General features: G+C 40.0%; 1 protein-coding gene across 1 annotated transcript; it reads right to left on the bottom strand.

The window, feature by feature from the left end:
• Positions 1 to 281: 281 nt before the first annotated feature.
• On the bottom strand, positions 282 to 19,391 carry LOC109430300 (uncharacterized). The gene is made up of 3 exons (XM_019706354.3): positions 17,383 to 19,391; positions 1,602 to 1,763; positions 282 to 1,524 (listed from the first exon to the last, which is right to left on the bottom strand). The coding sequence occupies exons 1-3, from the start codon at positions 18,640 to 18,642 to the stop codon at positions 928 to 930; spliced, it is 2,019 nt and encodes a 672-aa protein (XP_019561899.2). The 5' UTR covers positions 18,643 to 19,391; the 3' UTR covers positions 282 to 927.
• Between the last annotated feature and the right edge of the window lie 1,416 nt (positions 19,392 to 20,807).

The raw sequence follows: 20,807 nt of genomic DNA, 5'->3' as shown, positions 1-20,807 counted from the left end.
GCTAAGCACACTGCTCTTAGCTGGCGGTCTTTGTCATCGCATGCCCCGTGGAAGCATAAGTTGGAGCTTGTGAGGAGCAGAGGTATGTTGGACGCTCTCTTTATCGACTCACCTTTTTGCAGCCTACCCCTCGATATACGAATGGAAAAATGATCTTTGGCAAATAAAGCTCGCAATAAAAACAGTAAGTGCTGAAAAACAGGCCTCATATCTCTGATAACGTTACGCCAAAATAAGAAAAAAAAAATGAGAGCATAAACAGTAGTACACGATCAAATTTCAACTATTTTCTTTTTCAATTGACTTAATGGGAATAACTGTTCTTTCAAAACAAAAGGTAACAGAAATACAAATAAATTTCGTATATTTGATGGTTTTTAAACTTACACTATGGAGATCTTATATTTTATTGGTATAATTGGGTATTTGAGTTCGCCAAAATTATATACATATAAAATCATGAACTCTTTTCCATAACGATTTCCACCGACGCTGTATAATGCAAGCCAAATGACGTCTCAAATCCAACATCTATCTGTATGATCACAAATGCTTTTTGAACTCTTGTAACAATTACATTTTGTCTTTTCACGGTTGTTTTGTTTTCGAATTTCAGAATAAATTTTCTAATAATCTCATAACAGTACCTTTGTTCCATTGTATACATCAATATCCTTATCTATCAAACATGCTTATATGTTAATTAAATTTTTGGCAATGTCCTTTGGATTGGTTGGGTTGTACAGGTATTCGAATCATAATAACTATCGATTTAAAACATTCCTTTTAAAAACAACTTTTAGTTTTGGAAGAACCAAGATTTAAAGCTACATTTTCTAAGTACGGAGTTCTCTTTGGTATTTGGTATATGTTACAAAAATAGTAGACTAAAATATATTACAACTCTATGAACGCTAAGCAAAAAACTCAAACAACATTGTTGAAAAAGTCGTATTCAAACGGTGAAATCACCTTTTGGCTATGATCTACATCCACATTGATTGCACTGTCTTCCAAATGGTATTCTTCCAGATAGTTACCCTCGCCGAGGAAGTTTTTCACGCATTCATACGAAATATACTCATCTTGGCAGGGCTTTTCACCGGGGCTAGAGCAGTGATCCGGTTGCATCATTTTCATGAAGCAACTGGACATATCGTTGAAGTTCAAACCGTTTACCGAGGGGTTCGAGTTGCCGTTATACTCAACTCGATCGGAAACCAGCTGGGTAGGGGCGTCGTCGAAAACTTCATCAAACTCGAACGCGTTTTCACCGCTCGTGTCCACCTGCGATGGAGTCGGCGGAGGTTCGTACTGGGTATTGATCGATGACTCGGAATGCCGTCGTAAAGAATCGATGGTTGTGCTGGATACCGAGGAGCTATGCGTTGCTAGCGAATCTTTGTGTGACTTCCGACGTCCGTGTCCTTCCGCTCGGCAGGCATGGTTTTTCACATGCTTGCGAAGGCTGGACGGATCGGTGTATCGTTTGGAACACCCTGGAAGCTGGCAGGCGTAGGGTTTCTGAAACAAAACGAATGCGTTGAAAATAAAACTGTTAATAAAATTTCAAATGATTGACGGTAAATGATCCTACTTACCGTATCGTAATGGGTTCGCTGGTGTTTCGCTCGATCGGAACTATTGCTGAAGGCTTTGGAACAACCAAAGTACTGGCAATTGTAAGGTCGCTCGCCCGTGTGTGATCGTTGATGGATTTTCAAATTCTCGAGTCGAGAAAAAGCCTTTTCACATCCAGAAAACTATGTGAGAAAAAAAAGAGATATGTAGCGTTAATGCTGCGGTTTTATATTTCATAGTTTGAACTAAATTGTATAAGCTTGTTATGCATACAGAAAACGTTTGAAAGCATCTTAGCGGACCAACTTGAGGTTATCTAAAGGTAGCAGCAGCATTTTGACAAACACCTCAATGGAGCAGAGAGCGCCATTGAACAGCTCAACAACAATAAGGCTGCTGGTATGCATGAAGGTGAACTTATCAAGATAAGCCCGTAAATGTTTGACATTTGTCAGCACCGAATTATTGTCAAAATCTGAGAAATAAAACAACTACCGGAGGAGTGGAAGAAATGAGTTAACCGAGCTCGATTTTCATGGTCCTTCGTGCCTGCTATTTTGTACGATTTTTAAGAGATCCGGCCAATTTGTGTGTTTCGCTGACGACATGGATATAATCGTCAGAACATTAGGATCGCAGTGGTGCGCTATGATCATAAAACCTGAAAGGGCCTGAAGGCTCTTGCGGTGTTGGAGCGACGACTTCTGAGGACGATCTTTGGTAGCGTCCGTGAGAGCTGCGTGTAGCGTAGCTCAGGCCCTTCTTCGGAAAACCCAACTTCTCTTAGGCAGAATACGGAGAGCGGGACATGTTACCAGAATGCCAGATAGCAACCCTGCAATGACTGTGTTTACAAGAAATCCGGATGGTACACAGATAGAAGTGACGCACAGAGGACAAGATGGGCTGCCCAGGTCGAGAGTGATTTGGTGAGTGTATGGCGGCGTAGTATCATAACATAACGTCCGAGGCAATAATGTCCTAGGACTTTATGGCGCGTTTTTCGTATCATAACGTCCGAACATGCAGATACGCCACAAAGATCAAGGAAAGAAGGCACATAGGATGTTATGACGCATCCAAACTTTTGGACGTTACTTCTCAAAAAACAAACGCGACTTAACGACCGGGACAGTATGGCCTCGGACGTTGTGATCCGGCCCGAGATTGCACACTGTTTCCTAAGGCCCAATTTCATGACCGTAAGCAATTTGGACCTGAAGAGTTGACATTAAAAGGAAAACAATATTTTAGATACAACTTTGCTGTCTTCAAAGAAGACACTTACTTTGCCATGTATAACAACTTTGTTAACCCGTATTGATCTAAGTCAGCACAAACGAACTAAAAACCTTGCTGTTCAGCGAACATTTAATGGATTTGATTTTTTTTTCTACAGTATACTCGTACATATGTCTAGTTTGTAAAAGTGACAGAGAATTACGGAGTGGTCCATGTAGCCAGAGTTATTCAGGTGGGTCACTACTGGTAAGATTTTTATAAAAAGGCTGTTTTTCGATACACAGTGTGTTTTTCATTGTGATTTGCAATTAAATCCACTCTTTCCATGAAAACTTACACCTATACCATCGAACATTATTTATATACAGTTTTAAACCGTTTAGGGAATATCGAATGTGACCACAGGACATAATCTCCGAAGAAACCTGCTTCATACTAGTATGATGGGGCTCACAACCATAACCCAGAGAAAAATAAATTTCCTATAAGGAATTCCTTTCCTATAAAAAGAAATACCTATATAGGAATTCCTGTATGTATAGGAGAAAGGAAATAAATACCTTTCGTAGAAAAGGTATTGTCTCTAATATTCCTTCCGTGATTCCAGCAGGGATTTCTACAGGGCTCATCCAAAAACAAATTGAGATGCAGGCTCTGTTTCACTTGGAGCGTAATCTCAATTTATAAAAAACAGTAGGAGGTGTATTTCATCACAACGAACATCTTTGTAAAACACACGAAAAATCCCAAAAATCCTTAGAGAAAAGTTATAACAAAAAACCGTTTGAAGGAATTGTTCACAACAAATAACACAACTCTGAATATTGAACAAATAAGGTAATAGGGTAATAGTTTGATTCAATAAAACATTTTTATGCAACTTTGCAGAAGATACCAATACCTTAAGAAGGAGAAACGAACGTGCATGTCGTTGCAGGTTGTTCATTGTTTGCAAGATTAGCTCAACTCGATCGTCACAACGAAGTTACCAAGAATGTGCACCAACAGCTTGCTTTAGCTCGTAAACACCTGGGACGATCTTCTTTTGGTAGAAATGCAAAGAAAATTCTTTGCTTCCGAAAATTCTTTGGAATCTTTTTTATAGTTAAGGAGAATAGTTGGGCTAAAAAGCATGGTACTTCCTTTTGTACCCCCTTTGCTGTTTTGGAAATACGTGGCTTTACGTGGCAAAAGATACAAGAGCTTGTATACTTTGAAGATCTTAACTCCAGAATAGTTTGGATGACCTAGATTACCAAGTGAATGTTGCTAAGTTATCAGAATTACACTCTGAGGCTCTACGAGTAGCGTAGATTTTGTTCCGCGAGCCTTCACCACAATAAAATTAACCTGTGGATTTACAGACATTACGAACCATACTACAATATACATTGGAATCCATCTGTATGCCAGTGGACACCCAAATTGCAACACATAGAAATAGTCATATAACTATGAGGTACAACAGATACAACCGTGAAAGAATAATGCTGATAGAGTGAAGAGCATCAACAGTAGAGCTCGTAGACCTTGAAGGTCCTAATTCCAGAATAGTTTGGATAGCCTTGTATATCCCATGAACATACAAAAACACTATATTATGCACTGAGACTCCTTCAGCAGCATAGACTACATTCCACGAACATTTTTTACAATTAAAGCATGATGCAGTATATATTAATTATAACTCAAACTTCAAAGTGTATTGAAGGTAATCTGTATTTCACGGAATATCCAACTACCATAATATCGAGTTGCTCTTAATATTGCGAGGTCTAATGACATTCAAAGTGACCTTGAACAGAGTGATCAGCAATGATGCTAAATCCTATAGATCCTCAAAATAAATTCTAGAGTAACTGGAGCCCTGTAAGAAATTCACGCGAGAGTAAAGAAGTTTGAGAAAGGCTGATCTAGATCACATATGTAATTCATAAAGTATGAATTTTCTAGCGGTGCATTGAGGCTTTTTGAGTACCGTAGACAATATTCTGCAAACGTTCATTGCGGATAAAATTTGTATAGTATGTTGGATTTCCCGTAACGAGGGTGATCTACCCTTGCAATAGTGCGTTGCGGTGTAAGATCTGCCACACCAAACTTAGATACATTACATACATTTATTTGTTCAACATCATTAAGACAAGACATAATCAACAATAGTACGCCACAATACTCGGTTTGTGGCTGCCGCTCTCCATCCTCGGTCGCGCCCAATGCTCGCCAAGTCACACTCCACCTAGTCCGCCCATGGTGCTCTCTGCGCTCCACGCCTTCTTGTGCCAACTGGATCTATCGCGAACACCAACTTTGCAGGGTTGTTGTCTGGCATTCTTACAACTTACCCTGCCCATCGTATCTTTCCGGCTTTGGCCAACTTTTGGATGCTGGGTTCGCCGTACAGTGCAGCGAACTCGTGGTTCATCCTTCTCCGTCACACACCGTTCTCCTGCACAACGCCGAAGATCGTTCTTAGCACCAGAGTTGATGTACACGTGCTGTAGTCCCATGTACGGGAGCCTCATTGCAAGCGAGCTCCCAGGAGCTCTGTACATTTTGAGACTGAAAGTTGTGCGCCTCATTTTTCTCAAGATGTGTCTCATGAGCTTCGTCTCATGCGCTGATTAAATTAGAAAATTTCACGACAAAAACTTCCTAAACGAACGAGAATTGAAACCTTAACCTTTGCATTGAGAGCCCCTAGTCGTATCGCATAGACCAACCAGACACTTGAGTTGTGTACGGAAAAAAGTTATTGATGTTCTTCGTTACCAAGAAGTTGTTTTTCACCTTAGATACCAACAGCTCATGCAGCACATGAGACGAGCTCCCCGGGAGCTATGCGCTTAGCTCGCACCCACAGGATTTTCTTGAGCCTCCTAGCAGCGCAGCACACTGCGATTTTGAAGAGCTAGGAGACAATTTGGTGGGAGGCTCGCTGTCACATTTATGTACACATGAGCAATGGGAAACTCTGCTTAGCACGCGTCGCTCGAAAACTCCGAGTGCTTGTAGGTCCTCCTCGAGCATGCGTTTTGTACATGGTGTTTTTGGTGCGTGGTGGAATCTTTTTCGACGGCAGTTTCTTCTGGAGCCCGTAGCGGAAGTCGGGCCCCGCTGATGATGCGCCTCCGAATTTCACGGCTCACGTTGTTGTCAACCGTCAGTAAGAATCCGAGGTAGACGAATTCCTCCACCACCTCGAAAGTATCCCCGTCTATCGTAACATTACTACCCAGACGGAACCGGTCGTGTTCGGTTCCGCCTACCAGCATGTACTTTGTTTTTTTTTAGGCATTCACCATCAGCCTTCCCACGAACTCATTTGTTTTAGGTGACAGACGACGGAAGATGATCTGGGATAGCACTTTGTAGGCAGCATTCAAAATAGTGATCGCCCTGAAGTTCTCACATTCCAAATGGTCGCCTTTCTTGTGAATGGGGCAGATTACCCCTTCCTTTCACTCCTCCGGTAGCTGTTCGGTTTCCCAGATCCTGACTATCAGCCGATGCAGACAGGTGGCCAACTGCTGCTTTGTTGGTTACCAAACTTAGATCTTGCTGCTTGATCTTGATTTTTTACTGCTAGTTAACATTTTATTTCAGGAGGATTCAGGTAAATTTCATGTATGAATAAATGCTAACCAAATATAATCATAACCTTTTTGTTTTCAGATAACATAAAGGTAAGATTGTTCTATCATATAATAACACATATCATATCATATCATATCATATATTGGGGAAGGGAGGGAACATCAGGGCACCCGATTGAAACGATTTGGACAGGAGCCTGGAACTGCCTCCTCCTTATTGTTAACACCTCGTGGATTGAGGGTAGGCTCATCGACCCCATGTATAGGGAGTATTCTGTCAATCGAGGGCTTGATTTTGCAGTTGTTGCTTGAGGGTCCGCACAACCCTTTTTGCGCCTTCATACAGGAGAATGACAGATCATTAACAACAACACAATCTTGATCAAATCGCTTTTCAGATTATTCCAGTGCTATAGGCAGATGCCTTGCTACATTAGATGGTAGAACAAAATCATCATCATCATCATCATCAAACTTCGGAGTACTTTGGAAGCCTTAGAATAGTTCTGCGATGAAAACCTCAACAGACTAAGATGGCTAGTGATACATCGCATGCCAAGGACCAGTTAAAACTGTTGATAATAACATAACTTTGAAATTTGAACAAATGTAGAATTGATTAAAAAAAAACAAAAAAGCAACGTATTTTCGGCCAACAGATGGGGAAAGGTGCAAAGTGGGGAGGTACCGTAAACTGGTATCAGTAGGTCGGCTCCAGAGGCACGTAAACTGGAGTCAAATTGATCACTTAAAAAAAACTTTTGCTGATAACATTAATTGCATGCTGGGGCCCGTAGCGTAGTGGCTACACGTTCACTTCATAAGTGAGTGGTCATGGGTTCGATCCCAGCCCAGGGACTTGCAATTTTTTGTCGGTTGCTTTTCCCCCGAGAGCGGCTGGCACCTGACTCTTTTCAGAGCATATGCTCCAACGGACCCGGAAACCTGGATAATCGGCTAACGGCAACTCATAATGGACCCCCAATCGGACTGGAAAAGAAACACATCATCCTCACATCATCCGCATCCTCATGCTCATAATTCTACCTTGGACAAGGTAGCAAAGTGACAGCAGCGCAAAGGCAACCAGTTCGATATAGTAGAATAAGAATAGAATACTTTTAGGCGCTGAACAAAGTGTAAGTGCAGCCGCCAATTGGAATCGCTCAGGCAGTGCCCTAGTGGACAAAAGAGCTGTAAAATTAGGTTAAGTGATTGAAGAATAAAAGAAACATTAGTTGCAATTCAAACAGTGCCAAAAAATTCTGCAAAATCAGTACCGGGTAGATCTCTACGTGTCAGAATCTTGTTCAACAAATTTAAACATTAAGTTAAATAACTCCGAAAATGTAAAAATTAAAAATGCCACTTTGCGGCGAAATTGATCGGCACACAATCGAACATCCGAAAGAATAGAAAATTGACTTACATACTTAATCTTGATCTTCTGAACACAAATAGCGCGTCGAAACTCTTAAAACTTGTGAATTCGACTGTTAAAAAGCATTTTTAAATTTTGAAATTGGCCCTTAAACGACTAAAGGTAGACAATTTTCTTCGATTGTTCAGTAGCAACGGTTTCGACTATGTAAAAAATATATTGAACAACTCTTAAAAAGCAATGCAAGACTAACTTTTCTGATATCTATGAACTAGAGAAGGTATGAATTTTATGATTTTCACGAAGTGTAAAAGTTGCTACTAACTATGGGATTACAATTCAGTCCGCGAATGACCAATGTCGCCCCGCTGTTCAATTTGAACCCGGCATACGGTACCATGCATTTTTAAGCAAAAGTGTTCCCCTTGACTATTAAAAAATCCCCAGAGTAAAATGTTTATTATTATTATTATTTTTCTTTATTATCGAGATTTTCAGCCCTCGGCTGGTTCATCTCGTGCAAGTAAAATATTTAAAAACAAAGAAGATATTGCATTTCTACCAAAAGAAGATCGTTCCTATCATCATTCCTATCGTCATTCCTGCTAACAGGCATGGTAATTCGGCAACTGGAATTGTCCCTAAATCTCTCCTGAAGTCCTGAAGCATTCTGAAATCAGTCATTCTCCTAACCTGCACAACCCGTCTTACTATCCTGAATCATCACAACTGAAAGTACATCCAAATGCAGACTCGTTAGGATATAAGCAAAACCAGCTAATGAGATCCACAGAGCCCATTCCCCTTTGGCATGCAAATTGTCCAGAATAGGTGAGCGTTTTTCTGAGAAGTGCCAAAACTCTCATAAATTTGTGATATTTTGACCCTCCCCGTTCTGAGAGATAGGTAGACTTAATTTTAAAATTTGGTAAAACAAAAAATCGAGATTTTTTTTCGATCGTCATTTCGGTCAAATGCACAATAAAAAGAAGGAAAGCTATACCTACCACGGGGCATTAGGGGCTGTACAGATACCATCAAGGTTTCACAAAGATCCGTCAAGCCGTCATCCGTCTCGAGAAACGGTGCTTTTGGTTCCGGGTCATTTGGCAGAATGCCATTTGACCGGATGCTGTTATCTCGAACGCCATTTAGCCGAAAGGGTCGTTTGGCCGATTGCCGGTCGGCCGAAAATAGATTATTTTATTTTATTTATTTTATTTATATCATATAATACATGTAGAGTAAGGCTTAGCCTTTTGCCTTTCTCGTACAACAAAGTGTATTGAAAGGCTATATGATCACTCAATAAACGAATTTTCGATAGAAGGCTCGGAGGGTCAAGTCACATATACCCATCAACTCAGTTCGACGAATCGAGATGATGTCTGTATGTGTGTATGTATGTCTGTGTACAAAAAGGTCACTCACTTTCAAGGCACTTCCCATTGGCCGATTTTTCGGATTATAGCTCGAATCGAACCGGAATTTTACCGCATTGTTTGCTATTAAAAATGGTCCGGATCGATCAAGGCGTTCCGGAGCTATGGCCATTTGAGTGATCCGGACCCGCACTGGTAGAACTGGCCACATATAAAACTGAACCAAGTGCCCGATCAAGCCCCATCATGCGACACATCAAACTGCGGCGATTTTTGTAACGTTCAGCATGGCTGACAAATTTTGTGCGGATATTAACACAGGAGACCGAAAACTCTACGATGTCGGTCCAAAATTCAAGATGGCGGTCTAAAATCCAAAATGGCGGCTCCAAATTCAAGATGGCGGCTGTATAATGGGGTTTTAAGCCCTAAACCATGCAATATGGGTATATTTTGTATGGGGAAAATGTTTGGAGTCCAAAAATGACGACCATAATATCCAAGATGGCGGTCTAAAATCCAAGATGGCGGTCTAAAATCCAAGATGGCGCCTTCAATTCAAGATGGCGGCTGTTTAATGGAGTTTTAGGCACTAAAACCATGTAACATGGGTATATTTTGTATGGGGAAGATGTCTGGAGTCCATAAATGACGATCGGAGTATCCAAGATGGTGGTCTAAAATTCAAGATGGCGGCTCCAAATTCAAGATTGCGGCTGTATAACGGAGTTTTAGGCCCTAAACCATGCAATAAGGGTATGTTTTGTATGGGGTAGATGTCCGGTGTCCAAATATGGGGACCTTTAGATGGCGTTCTAAAATTCAAGATGGTGGCTTCAAATTCAAGATGGAGGCTGTTTAAAGGAGTTTTAGACCCTAAAACCATGCAATATGGGTGCATTTGGTATGGCGGTCTAAAATCTAATATGGCGGCTCCAAATTCAAGATGGCGGTTGTTTAGTGGAGTTTTTGGCTCTAAAACCATACAATAAGAGTATATTTTGTATGGACAAGATGTACGGAGTAGACGTGTGCGCCGCCGCGCCGCGCCGCCGTCGCCAACGATTTTTCCACGCCGCCGCCGCCAGTTAAATTGACCCGGCGCGCCGCTGTTCATATTTTTCCACGCCGCCGACCCAAATTTCCCACGCCGATGAAAAAACGACAAAGATTTTTTCACACCAACACTTAACGAACCACCTAATTAAACCTGATAGCAATTTTTAAACAATTTCTATTGTTTTTTTTCTTCTGCATATTACAGTAGACGTTTGATAAGTGCAACATGTTTACGTTTCAGTTACCGAATGAAATTCGCTAACTGCAACGACTGACAGTCGTCAAACAGATGTCAAATGCTGTTGGACGCAGCCAAAATGCACTCAAAAACATCGCAATGCAGCTGAAGTGCATCCGAAAAATATCCCAACTCTGTTGACGTTTTGTTTTTGACAGATAGCGGAACGATAACTGCAAAAGTGTTGCACTTAGCGGACTTGCAGTCAAAAAGCATTGCAGTTAAACCGTTTGCACCGAGCGAACGTCTACTGTAGATGTATATTTCTGTAATTCTTCTATCTTTTGTAACATTTTTATTCGATTTACTTTGTGTTTCTTACAGCAACACATTGAAGATCCTCACTTATTCAATTTTAAGTACTAAGCGAGTCTCTTTTGTAATCCATAACTAATTATCAAAAAAAATCTTAGCGGTTATCCAATTTGGTTCACAAACACATCCTCCTACATATTCTTTGTTTATCTCTTGGAAGATTTTTATGGCAATTTACGAATGACATTTTTCAAGGCATATATTCCATGCAATCTTCAGATATTCCTATACAGTACCCTCCAGAAATTTCATCATAAATTCTTCTAAATCAACTCCATGCGTGAGAAGCTCAGTGATAATTTAAGAAATTTCTCCGGGTTTTTTTTTTTCAGAAAACCATCCTTGGATTCCTGATATTCTAACAGCGTTTTATTTTTATAAAATAAAAAGTCCAGCATTCTTTCAGAAATTTCTCCAAGGATTCTTAAAAAAATATTCGAATGTTCTTTCAGAAATATTTTTTAGAGGTGTTTTAAGTTCTTCCATAAATTGTCCATAAACGCTCAACTGACGTAATTTTCTTTAACATTTAACTGCATTTTTCGTCATTTGAAACGTAATGATGCACGATTCAAAAATTGTTTACGTCACATTGAATTCAATTTTACAAGAATGACATATTAATAAGTCTTAAGACCTATAAATTTACGTCATTAAATTGCTTACGTTCTGTGCAATAAATTTGCGTCACGCCTGATTCTATCACATAATCTTCAGGAATTAGACAAACAGTTTTTTTCAAAAATTCCTCCAAGGATTTTTTCAGAAATTCCTCTATGGATTTCATCTAAAGCCCACTAAAGAATTTCATCTGAAATATCACTTAAGACTCCTTCAGTAGTTTAAGGATGTCTTCATTAATATCAGTAAGAGATTACCTCAAACATTTATCCATGACTTTCTTCCAAGGAGTCCCATTGAAAACATCGTCAGGGGTTACCAAAGAAATGCCTAGAAGGTTTTTCTTTGGAATGCCTCCTGCGGTTCTTTCAGAAATATTTCCAGGAATTCTTTGAGATATTACTCCACAGATATTTGCAGAAGTAGTTCATAAAATTACATGAAACATGTAGGAGTTATTCTTGGAGGGTTATCTTAAAAAAATGTTCAAAAATTTTGTGATGAAATTTAATTTTATTGAAACAATTTCAGAAACAATCGTTGGAGGAGTTCCTGGAAAATTCCTTGGGGGAATTCCTGAGATTCACCACAAAAACTACTGAAATGGCATTGGAGGAGTTTCTGAAAGAATTTTATGGAAATTTTTGGAAAAATAAGGAAAAAAAATCCTGGATTGGTTTTTGAGAAAATCGCTGAAGGCATTTTTACAGAACATCCATGAGGAATTTCTGAATAAAATCATTAAGAAGTTTCTGAAGGAATCCTTGAAAACAATTCATCGGAAATTCGTGCAGAAGTTGCGGACAAAGGTACTAAAAAAATGCACCAAGCAGACACCAGCAAAGAAAAAAAAAATGAATGAGTCCCCTAATGAATGATTTAGAACAAACACTGGAAGAACTCGTAGACATACTTCTGGATTCTTGAAAGAATACCTTGCACAAAGTCTGCATGGTATTAGTGGATAAAACTCCCTAATACAATTTCCCTAGAAGAACTTGTGAAGTAAGTATGAATCACAAAAAGAAATATTCTGGAAAACTGGAAAATGCTGTGCAGTAATTCCAAGAAGAGATATTCTTGAGATATTCCTGAAGAAATGTCAAGAAATAATTCCTGAAGTGATTTCTAAAGGAACTCCTGAAAGAATTTTTGGAGGGATTTTTTGGGGTCGCCGGAAAAAAATCTGAAAGAATCCACGAAGGAAGGTTTCTATAAATCTCTAGAGAAGTTTGCGATCCCACCCGTGGAGGAATATCTGAGGATCTTCCAGGAAGCCTCCTGGAGAAACTTCTAGAAGAATCTATTGAACATTTTCTGGAGAAATTCCTGAAGGAACGCATGAAAACAACCATCCAGGAATTCCTGAAAAGAACCCTCACAGAACTTAAAAAAAAATCTTTTACCATGACACTGGTCTAAAATGTTTTTTTTTTAGAATAGAATATCCTAAGAAGAGACGTGCGACGTTGTGAATTTCCATCGAGAGGAATCCTTTATAAATTTCCTGGTATATATACGACCTCAGGGATTCTCTCTAAAATTTATAGCATAATTCTTGCAAGGATAGTTTTTATTGATATCTCCTTTCACACAAAATTATATGAAAATTGTACTTAAGTTCAGGAAGCAAATTATTCTGCATTAACGTTTTTTAGAATTTCACTAAAAAATAAGGTCACGCCGATTACGCCGCCGCCGAATAGGGCGAACGGCGTGGCGCCGGCGTCGCCGCCGCCGTTGCCTCAAACTACTATAAGCGCCGCCGCCGGTGAAAACTGCTTCGGCGCACACGTCTAGTACGGAGTCCAAAAATGGTGACCTGAATATCCAAGATGGCGGCTCCAAATTCAAGATGGTGGAGTCTAAAACCATGCAATATGGTTATAATTTGAATGGGGAAGGTGTCCGGAGTCCAAAAATGGCAACCTGAATATCCAAGATAGCGATCTAAAATACAAAATGGGGGCTCTAAATTCAAGATGGCGGCTGTATAACGGAGTTTTAGGCCCTAAAACCATGCAAGAAGAGTATATTTTGTATGGAGAAAAAGTCCGGAGTCCAAAAATGGCAACCTGAATATCCAAGATAGCGGACTAAAATTCAAAATGGCGGCTTCATATCAAGATGGAGGCTGTTTAATGGAGTTTTAGGCCCTGAAACTATGAAAAATGGGTATATTTGGTATAAGGAAGATATCCGGAGTCCAAAAATGGCGACCACAATTTCCAAGAGGGCGATCTAAAATCCAAAATGGCGGCTCCAAATTCAAGTCGGTGGCTGTTTAAAGCAGTTTTAGACCCTAACTGCATGTAATATGGGTATATTTGGTATAGGGAAGACGTCTGGAGTCAGAAAAGGTGACCGCAATATGCAAAATGGTAGCCCAAACACCAAGATGACGGCTCCAAATTCAAGATGGTGGTTGTTTAATGGCGTTTTAAGCTCTAAATCCGTGTCATAAGGGTTTATTTGTTATAGGGACGAATTGTGGACTCCAAAAAATGGTGATCAGATGGCGGCTGTTCAATGGAGGCTCTAAAACCATGCAATAAGGACTGTATCGGAAATTAACTATAAACGTTCATAATTGCATTCATAATCTGTTCGAAATAAACATAACTTTATTTTTGGAAATACTATAAAAATCTTTTGAATAAAGAATGGCAGTTCTGATTTTCAAAAAATAATCATTTAACTTGAACTTTTATCTCAAAGATTGCACATATGTTCTTAAAATTTTGGACACCTCTTAAAAATTTGAAATTGTGAAAACTGTGAGAAAATATTCTATTTTTTCTTTTATTTTTACGCAAACATGTTCTTTTCCAGAATTCTCATGAAAAAGGAAAATTATTTTTATCAAGAAAAATTCCCTCCGCAGTTTAGAGAAATTCTTAAAATTGAAAAAAGGTCATTTTTCGAAGAACTCTTTTTTTATGCGTCTTCAAAGAACGATTTCGCAAATAAAAAATACATAAAGTTGACTATTTGCATTTTTTTTCAATTGGGTATGTATTTCAATCTATTGAACAGGTAGTTTTACCAAAGAACGGAATTTTATAACCTCTGAAGATATTTGAAACAGAGCGTCAAAGTTCGACCAAAAAGCAGGTGTTTTTTGGGATAGACCATATTCTGAATGTAGGAGGTTTTTCTATCCAAAATAGGAATTTTAAAAGCCGGTATTGAGTGATATGTTATATGTACATAACTGCTAGTAATAATCATTATTTTCCAGATTTTTCCCCGTACAATTTTTTTTCGCTATAAATGATTGAAACGTTAAAAAAAATAAAAAAGATGCAGTTTGTACAGATTATTATTTTGTGTAGTATACTCATAGAACCATATTCTCAATAATACTAAACATTTTCCAAATTTCTTCAAACTGTTCTAAACTTAACTATATTGTGAAGATTTCATAGAAGAACCGGAATGAAAAGACCAACCGTGCTTCGAGATAAAGCATTTTCAACGTTTATAGTTAATTTCCGATACAGTCCTTATGGGTATATCTGGTATGGGGAAGAAATGTGGAGTCTAAAAATAAAGACCAGAATAGTCAAGATGGCGGACTTCAATCCAAAATTGCGGCTCAAAGTTCAAGATAGCAGCTTTTTATTATGGTGAAATGAGAGAGCGTCCAGGTGCATTTTTGAGAGCACCGACCTCGTCATCCACAAAACGCCCGAAAACGAAAATGCTACTCAATGTTTATCACGAGTGAGCAAGGCTACTCATTGCTTTTTCAGCTCTGTTTGTTGTTTAGATGACGAGATCCACCCTTTCGGTATTTGCAAGGCAGCCATTGTGACGGTCATCTTTGGATTCGCTCATATATGTCCTTAAGACATATAGGCGCAAACATCAAAGCTACATAAACGATATGATTTCTGGTGCCATATGGCACATATGTAATGGATTTTTGTTTAATGTATGAAAGTGCGATATTCATCTACATGTCACTTGAGTTTTGTTGAAATGTGTTTTCGAAGGCACGAGGAAGGCGCCATCACCGCTAGGTGGATTAATTAAGGTTTTGGCATAGCCTTTGAAAATCCTTCAAGCCATTTTGATTGGAGTTGATCATAAATTTCCTATAAGATTATTGTTGGGGTTTTGAATTCTACAATCAGAAGAAGTACAGAATTCATTTTAATATTTTACAACTATTTCTAAATCAGATTTCAAATTAGTTTATCATATTGGAATGGACTATAAACTAAAAAAGCTATTGATTACTTTTGTTCAACCATAAGATGCACCCCCTACGAAACTCATTTAAAGATCGTGAAATATAACACCCAGATTGGAAATTTTATCAACGTGTCTGATTGGAGCATTGTTGAGTATCATTGAAGGTAATAAGATCGATTAATAAACAGAACGTGTGACTTTTCAGGGTTTAAAGGTAAAAGGTTGAGCTCGGACCACCGGAAAATATTGTGATTATGAATTCAAACGATAATGCCACTGTTCCTCAAATCAGTATTACTCGAAAGAACAGCCTATGTTTCAAAGAAGGATACATCTCTGATAGAATAATGTCTGTTTCAGCGCGAATCAATCTCTGAATAGTAAAACTAGAAAGAATAGCCTAATCAGGAGAAGGAAATATTTATGAGCTATCATATCGAAAAGTCTTTCTAAATTCTGATGATTTTAATTTGGCCAAACGACATCCAGCCAAACGGCATTGCCGGCATGGCCGGAAACCGGTGATTTTACGAAATGATGTTTTAACAATTTCTTATTTAGATCACCAAGAATCCAACTACTTTATTGCACAATTGCTAATTAAACCATGCCTTTTAGCGCCATAGCGTCTTCGAGGAAGTTTTCCACTACGATAACGCGCATCTTTTCGGAAATTCCCTTAAAATTGAGATAGAAAATTATACTTTGAATGTTTAAATATGCAAGATTGATTTCTTCACATGAGTTGTAGAAAATGTTGTTCTGAGTAACTGACGAAGACGCCAAGTTAGTAGCTCAGATACTTTTCAAGATACGTTACCGACCGTTTTAATTATTGACAGCACCTTGGAAAAGTTTTTTTCTCGATAACTTTTTGATTCTTAATGTGTTTCATGTTTTGCAAAGTAATAGATGATGGTAATAGATACAGTTTTTCAGAATATGGGTTTTATATCTATTACGCTATGTTTCAAGCGTCAAATTACCTTTTACAATTGTAAGCAAGTTATGCCATGTGCTAGCGAAACTACAAGTAATTGTCTCTCCTAAAAAGCCAAAATGTTAAAAATTAGAAATTTTATTCTTATAAAAATAAAGAATCGAACCAAAAAGTTATTACAACCTTTTAGTGATGCTGTGAAGTTATTTACTAAGGAACAAACTTATCCTTTATTAATACCTCTTTCGAAAAGCCGTCGGTAAAAAAAATGTGAATTAGGGCTTTGGTTCCCTTATTAAGCATGTGGCTCCCATTTTCATCCTACGAAATACAAAGGATTGAAGCATTGTTTGTTTTGTTTCTTATTTTCGTATTTTTTGTTAGAAGTGAGCACCCATTAAAACAAAAAGAACGGAACCAATCGGTGCCGCAATCGCTTGTTTTCGAATAGTATGAATATGGGAGCATGAGATTACTGATGGCACACAACCCTATCTTGAAAAGTTACGGATTTACAAACTTGGATGCTACAATGGATATTAGCCAAAAACTTCGGTCTTCCTTGAGACATCCGTACTGGCAATGCGTTCGTATCCTAAATGAGAATGTGATTCCAATACCCGCAAGCAGCAAAATCTCTTAGTATTATTTTACCATAAAACGCTTCATATTAGTTGGCATGTATACCAATATTGAAAACTTTCAGAATTTATCGCATTTTAGGTAACGCAATATTTGAGCCCATATGCAATGTAATTTGTTATGCCCAAACCTTATATTCACTAACTTGGCAATCACCTTTAAAACTGAACTCGCCCATCACTTACCGGGCACTTATTCGGCTTCTCTCCGGAATGCACCCTCATGTGTATCAACAGTTTGTACCGCGCATTGAACGGGCGGTACCGCCTCGGACAGTCCAGCCAGAAACACGCAAACTCCTCCCCCTTTTTCACCTCGACGTGCGTCTTCTCGATGTGACCAACCAGCGTTCCCTGGTCCGGAAATTTCAAATTACAATCCGTCCAAAGACACTCCAGCACCTGTTCCGAATCATTTTCCGGCTCATCTTCCGGTTCCTCTTGCGTTTCCTGTTTGATGGAAACTTTTCTGTTGTGTTCAACCGATTCATGGCATGGCTGCTGGTGTTGCTGCACCCAAATGTCTTTAAACTCACGGTTTGGTTTTTCCGTCGGCAGTGAAGTGTTGTAATTTTCTACCGGGTGCTGATACGCATCATTGCTGTTATTTGTGTGAGAACTGTTTCCGCTTATCTCCACATTTTGGTTGAATTGGTCCAGAAAACTGGTGTCGAAGTAATCAATCATGTAATTTGCATGAGCTGAATGTAGCCCAAAGTTTTTAGAGCTGTCGTCAAACTGTATGGAATTACCGAAGGCAGATTTGATTGAAGGTAGCTGTTGCCAACCTGAATGGATTCCAACGTTGGTTTGTTTCGGTGAGTTGGATGGCTTTGGATCCACTAGGTTGGGAAATCCCATGGAAAGCGAAGATGTAATCCATGGGTCAAGCGGAGGTGATGAACACGGGCTTTGATTCTTAGATTGGCAGTTCACGTCGTTGAAATTGTAGTATTCAGAGTTGACGACGCTGTTGGAAGTCAGTGGAGTGGCAATCGTCGTTGCTGGTGACATACACACCGAGGATTGCATCTTTTCAATATACTCTGGATCAAACTTGAAATATAAATCTTCATGTTTCTGCTGCATCATACATGGCTGATGGTTGTAATTGTTGGCTGATGACTCGGAAGCATTTACCATGTCGGACTCATCGTCCATTTCAGCATTGTTATCTTCGAACGAAGAATGACTGGACGATGGCGGAGAAAACGAACTTTTCATCTTTCCACTGTAGAACACTTTTGAATTTGGACATCTTTCACCAAAATATACCGGGTCTTTGAAGGTACCAGGTGTCGTAGGCGTAAGTAAAGACATATTACTGAAGTTCGAAATTTGAACACCTATATCGACACACCTCGTAACATCAAACTGTTCTGTACCCATTTGTCCAGCAACAAACACTTTATTTTCAAACATCTTCAACAAAAACGCACTCAACATAAACCATAACACAAACTCGAACAAAAATTCAACATCAACTGAAAAACTGTTACCGGCACCGCGCGGGAAACTCGGGAAAACTCTGAAAACCCCGGATGACTAATAGGAAAACACGTCCTGTCGGATCGAGCTTCTTGCAACGAATGACTAAAATAAGAGTAGCGCGATCGTCGTATCTTAGATGAGGATCTGGTAAAAAGGAACAAACATCTTCGGAATCGTGTGCACATGTGGCCTATCGACCGACGACGACGACGACGCACGTTTGTTTCTCCGCTAGGAACCTTCCATAATGTGCAGCTTGTCGTCGGTTGTGTCACGCGAGTTTGAATTTTTTTTATTGCCGATCGGAATATCAAGAACACCAGCAGCAATGCTGAGTGCCAGAAGATCACGATCCCTTGTATGCTACTGTTTGTGGTGCCCGTGGCAGTTGGAAAAAGTAAATAAGGAAAACTCGTAATCGGATTGTGGTGATGGTAATGAGCAGGATAAAACGAGAAAAACGCTCATTGTGGAAAACTAACACACATGATGATCTTTGTTGTGAAGCTTACAAGCGACACGTAAATAACAGCCAAACTGAATGGGGTTATCGTAATGCCTCTTTTATTACACCATAAGTGCCTCTATTTTCGCACTTTTTACCCAGCATCTATCTCGGCAGTTTTGATGACCATACCGGTCAGACTAAGGCCTGAGTGATCTCTGCTGTACATAGGAATCGTCTCCAGTCTACCCAGTCCAAGTCTTCAGTTCAGCACTCTGCGAAGGGTCCGCAGATCGTCTTCCACTTGATCGACCCAACTAGCTCGCTGGGCACCACGTCTTCTTGTACCGGTCGAATGACTCTCAAGAACCATTTTAGTAGAGTTGCTATACTGACACCGTAGCCTCCCGATTTTCGCGGTGTGGACGATGGTTGGTACTCTCAGCAACTGATGTAGTTCGTGGTTCGTTCGCCGTCTCCAATTCCCGTCTTCCATCTGCACTCAGCCATAGATGGTACGCAGCGCCTTCCGTTCGAAAACTCCAAGGGCGCGTTGGTCCTCTGCACGTAGAGTCCATGCTTCGTGCTCATAGACTACCGGTCTAATCAGCGTTTTGTAGATAGTTAACTTCGTGTGATGGCGAACTTTGTTCGATCATAGAGTTCTGCGAGGTCCAAATTTCTGCCGTAATGCGGCTCTGAATTTATCTGCTGGTGTCGTTGTCGGAAGGAATAACACTCCTCAATTCAGCGTACAAAATTTTGTCCGGAGTTCTGTTCCCCAGGCTGAGGCCGATTGAGGAGTCCGTCGTCGGCGAATATCAGGCAGGATTTCGTGAGGGCCGATCAACGACGGATCAGATGTTCACCCTGTGGCAGATTCTTGATAAATTTCAGGAGTACAATTTGCAGACCCATCATCTGTTTATTGATTTCAAGGCGGCGTACGATTCAGTGAAGAGAAACGAGTTATGGCAGATTATGATCGAACATGGCTTTCCGGCGAAGCTGATTAGACTGATTCGTGCGACGCTTGACGGATCGAAATCAAGTGTACGGGTTGCGGATGAAATTTCGTCATCGTTCGTAACCTTTGACGGACTGAAGCAGGGCGATGCTCTTTCGAACTTACTGTTCAACATAGCACTGGAAGGAGCGATAAGGAGAGCTGGTGTGCACAGGAGCGGAACCGTTGTCACGAAGTCACATATGCTCCTGGGCTTAGCGGACGATATCGACATCATCGGAATCGACCGTCGGGCCGTGGAAGAGGCGTTCGTACCTTTTAAGAGGGAGACTTCAAGGATCAACACCACAAAGACTAAGTACATGATTGCTGGTGTTCAACGTCGGTACGGCCGTGGTAGTGGTGACGAAGTGGTGCTGGGTGGGGAAAAGTTTGAAGTTGTGGATGAATTTGTTTATCTTGGAACTCTAGTGACGTGCGATAATGATGTTACCCGCGAGGTGAAAAAACGGATTGCGGCTGCAAATCGGGCCTTTTTCGGTCTTCGAAACCAGCTGAGGTCCCGCAGGCTGCAAACGAAGACAAAACTCGCGTTGTACAAGTCTCTGATTCTCCCGGTCGCTTTATACGGTCATGAAACGTGGACGTTAAAAGAAGTTGATCGGAGAGCCTTTGGAGTCTTCGAACGTAAAGTGCTGCGAACAATAC

The sequence above is a fragment of the Aedes albopictus genome, chromosome 1 (assembly GCF_035046485.1).
Source record: "Aedes albopictus strain Foshan chromosome 1, AalbF5, whole genome shotgun sequence".
NCBI lineage: Eukaryota > Metazoa > Arthropoda > Insecta > Diptera > Culicidae > Aedes > Aedes albopictus.
This window is presented reverse-complemented; position numbering and strand designations above follow the sequence as displayed.

What these genes read in the sequence shown, in the direction of transcription:
- LOC109430300 (XM_019706354.3), bottom strand. Translation starts at nt 18,642, where the DNA reads ATGTTGAGTGCGTTTTTGTTGAAGATGTTTGAAAATAAAGTGTTTGTT. An exon ending in AGAAGCCGAATAAGTGCCCG is followed by an intron (nt 1,764 to 17,382) that starts GTAAGTGATGGG and finishes TTTCTCACATAG; the next exon opens with TTTTCTGGATGTGAAAAGGC. An exon ending in AGCGAACCCATTACGATACG is followed by an intron (nt 1,525 to 1,601) that starts GTAAGTAGGATC and finishes GTTTTGTTTCAG; the next exon opens with AAACCCTACGCCTGCCAGCT.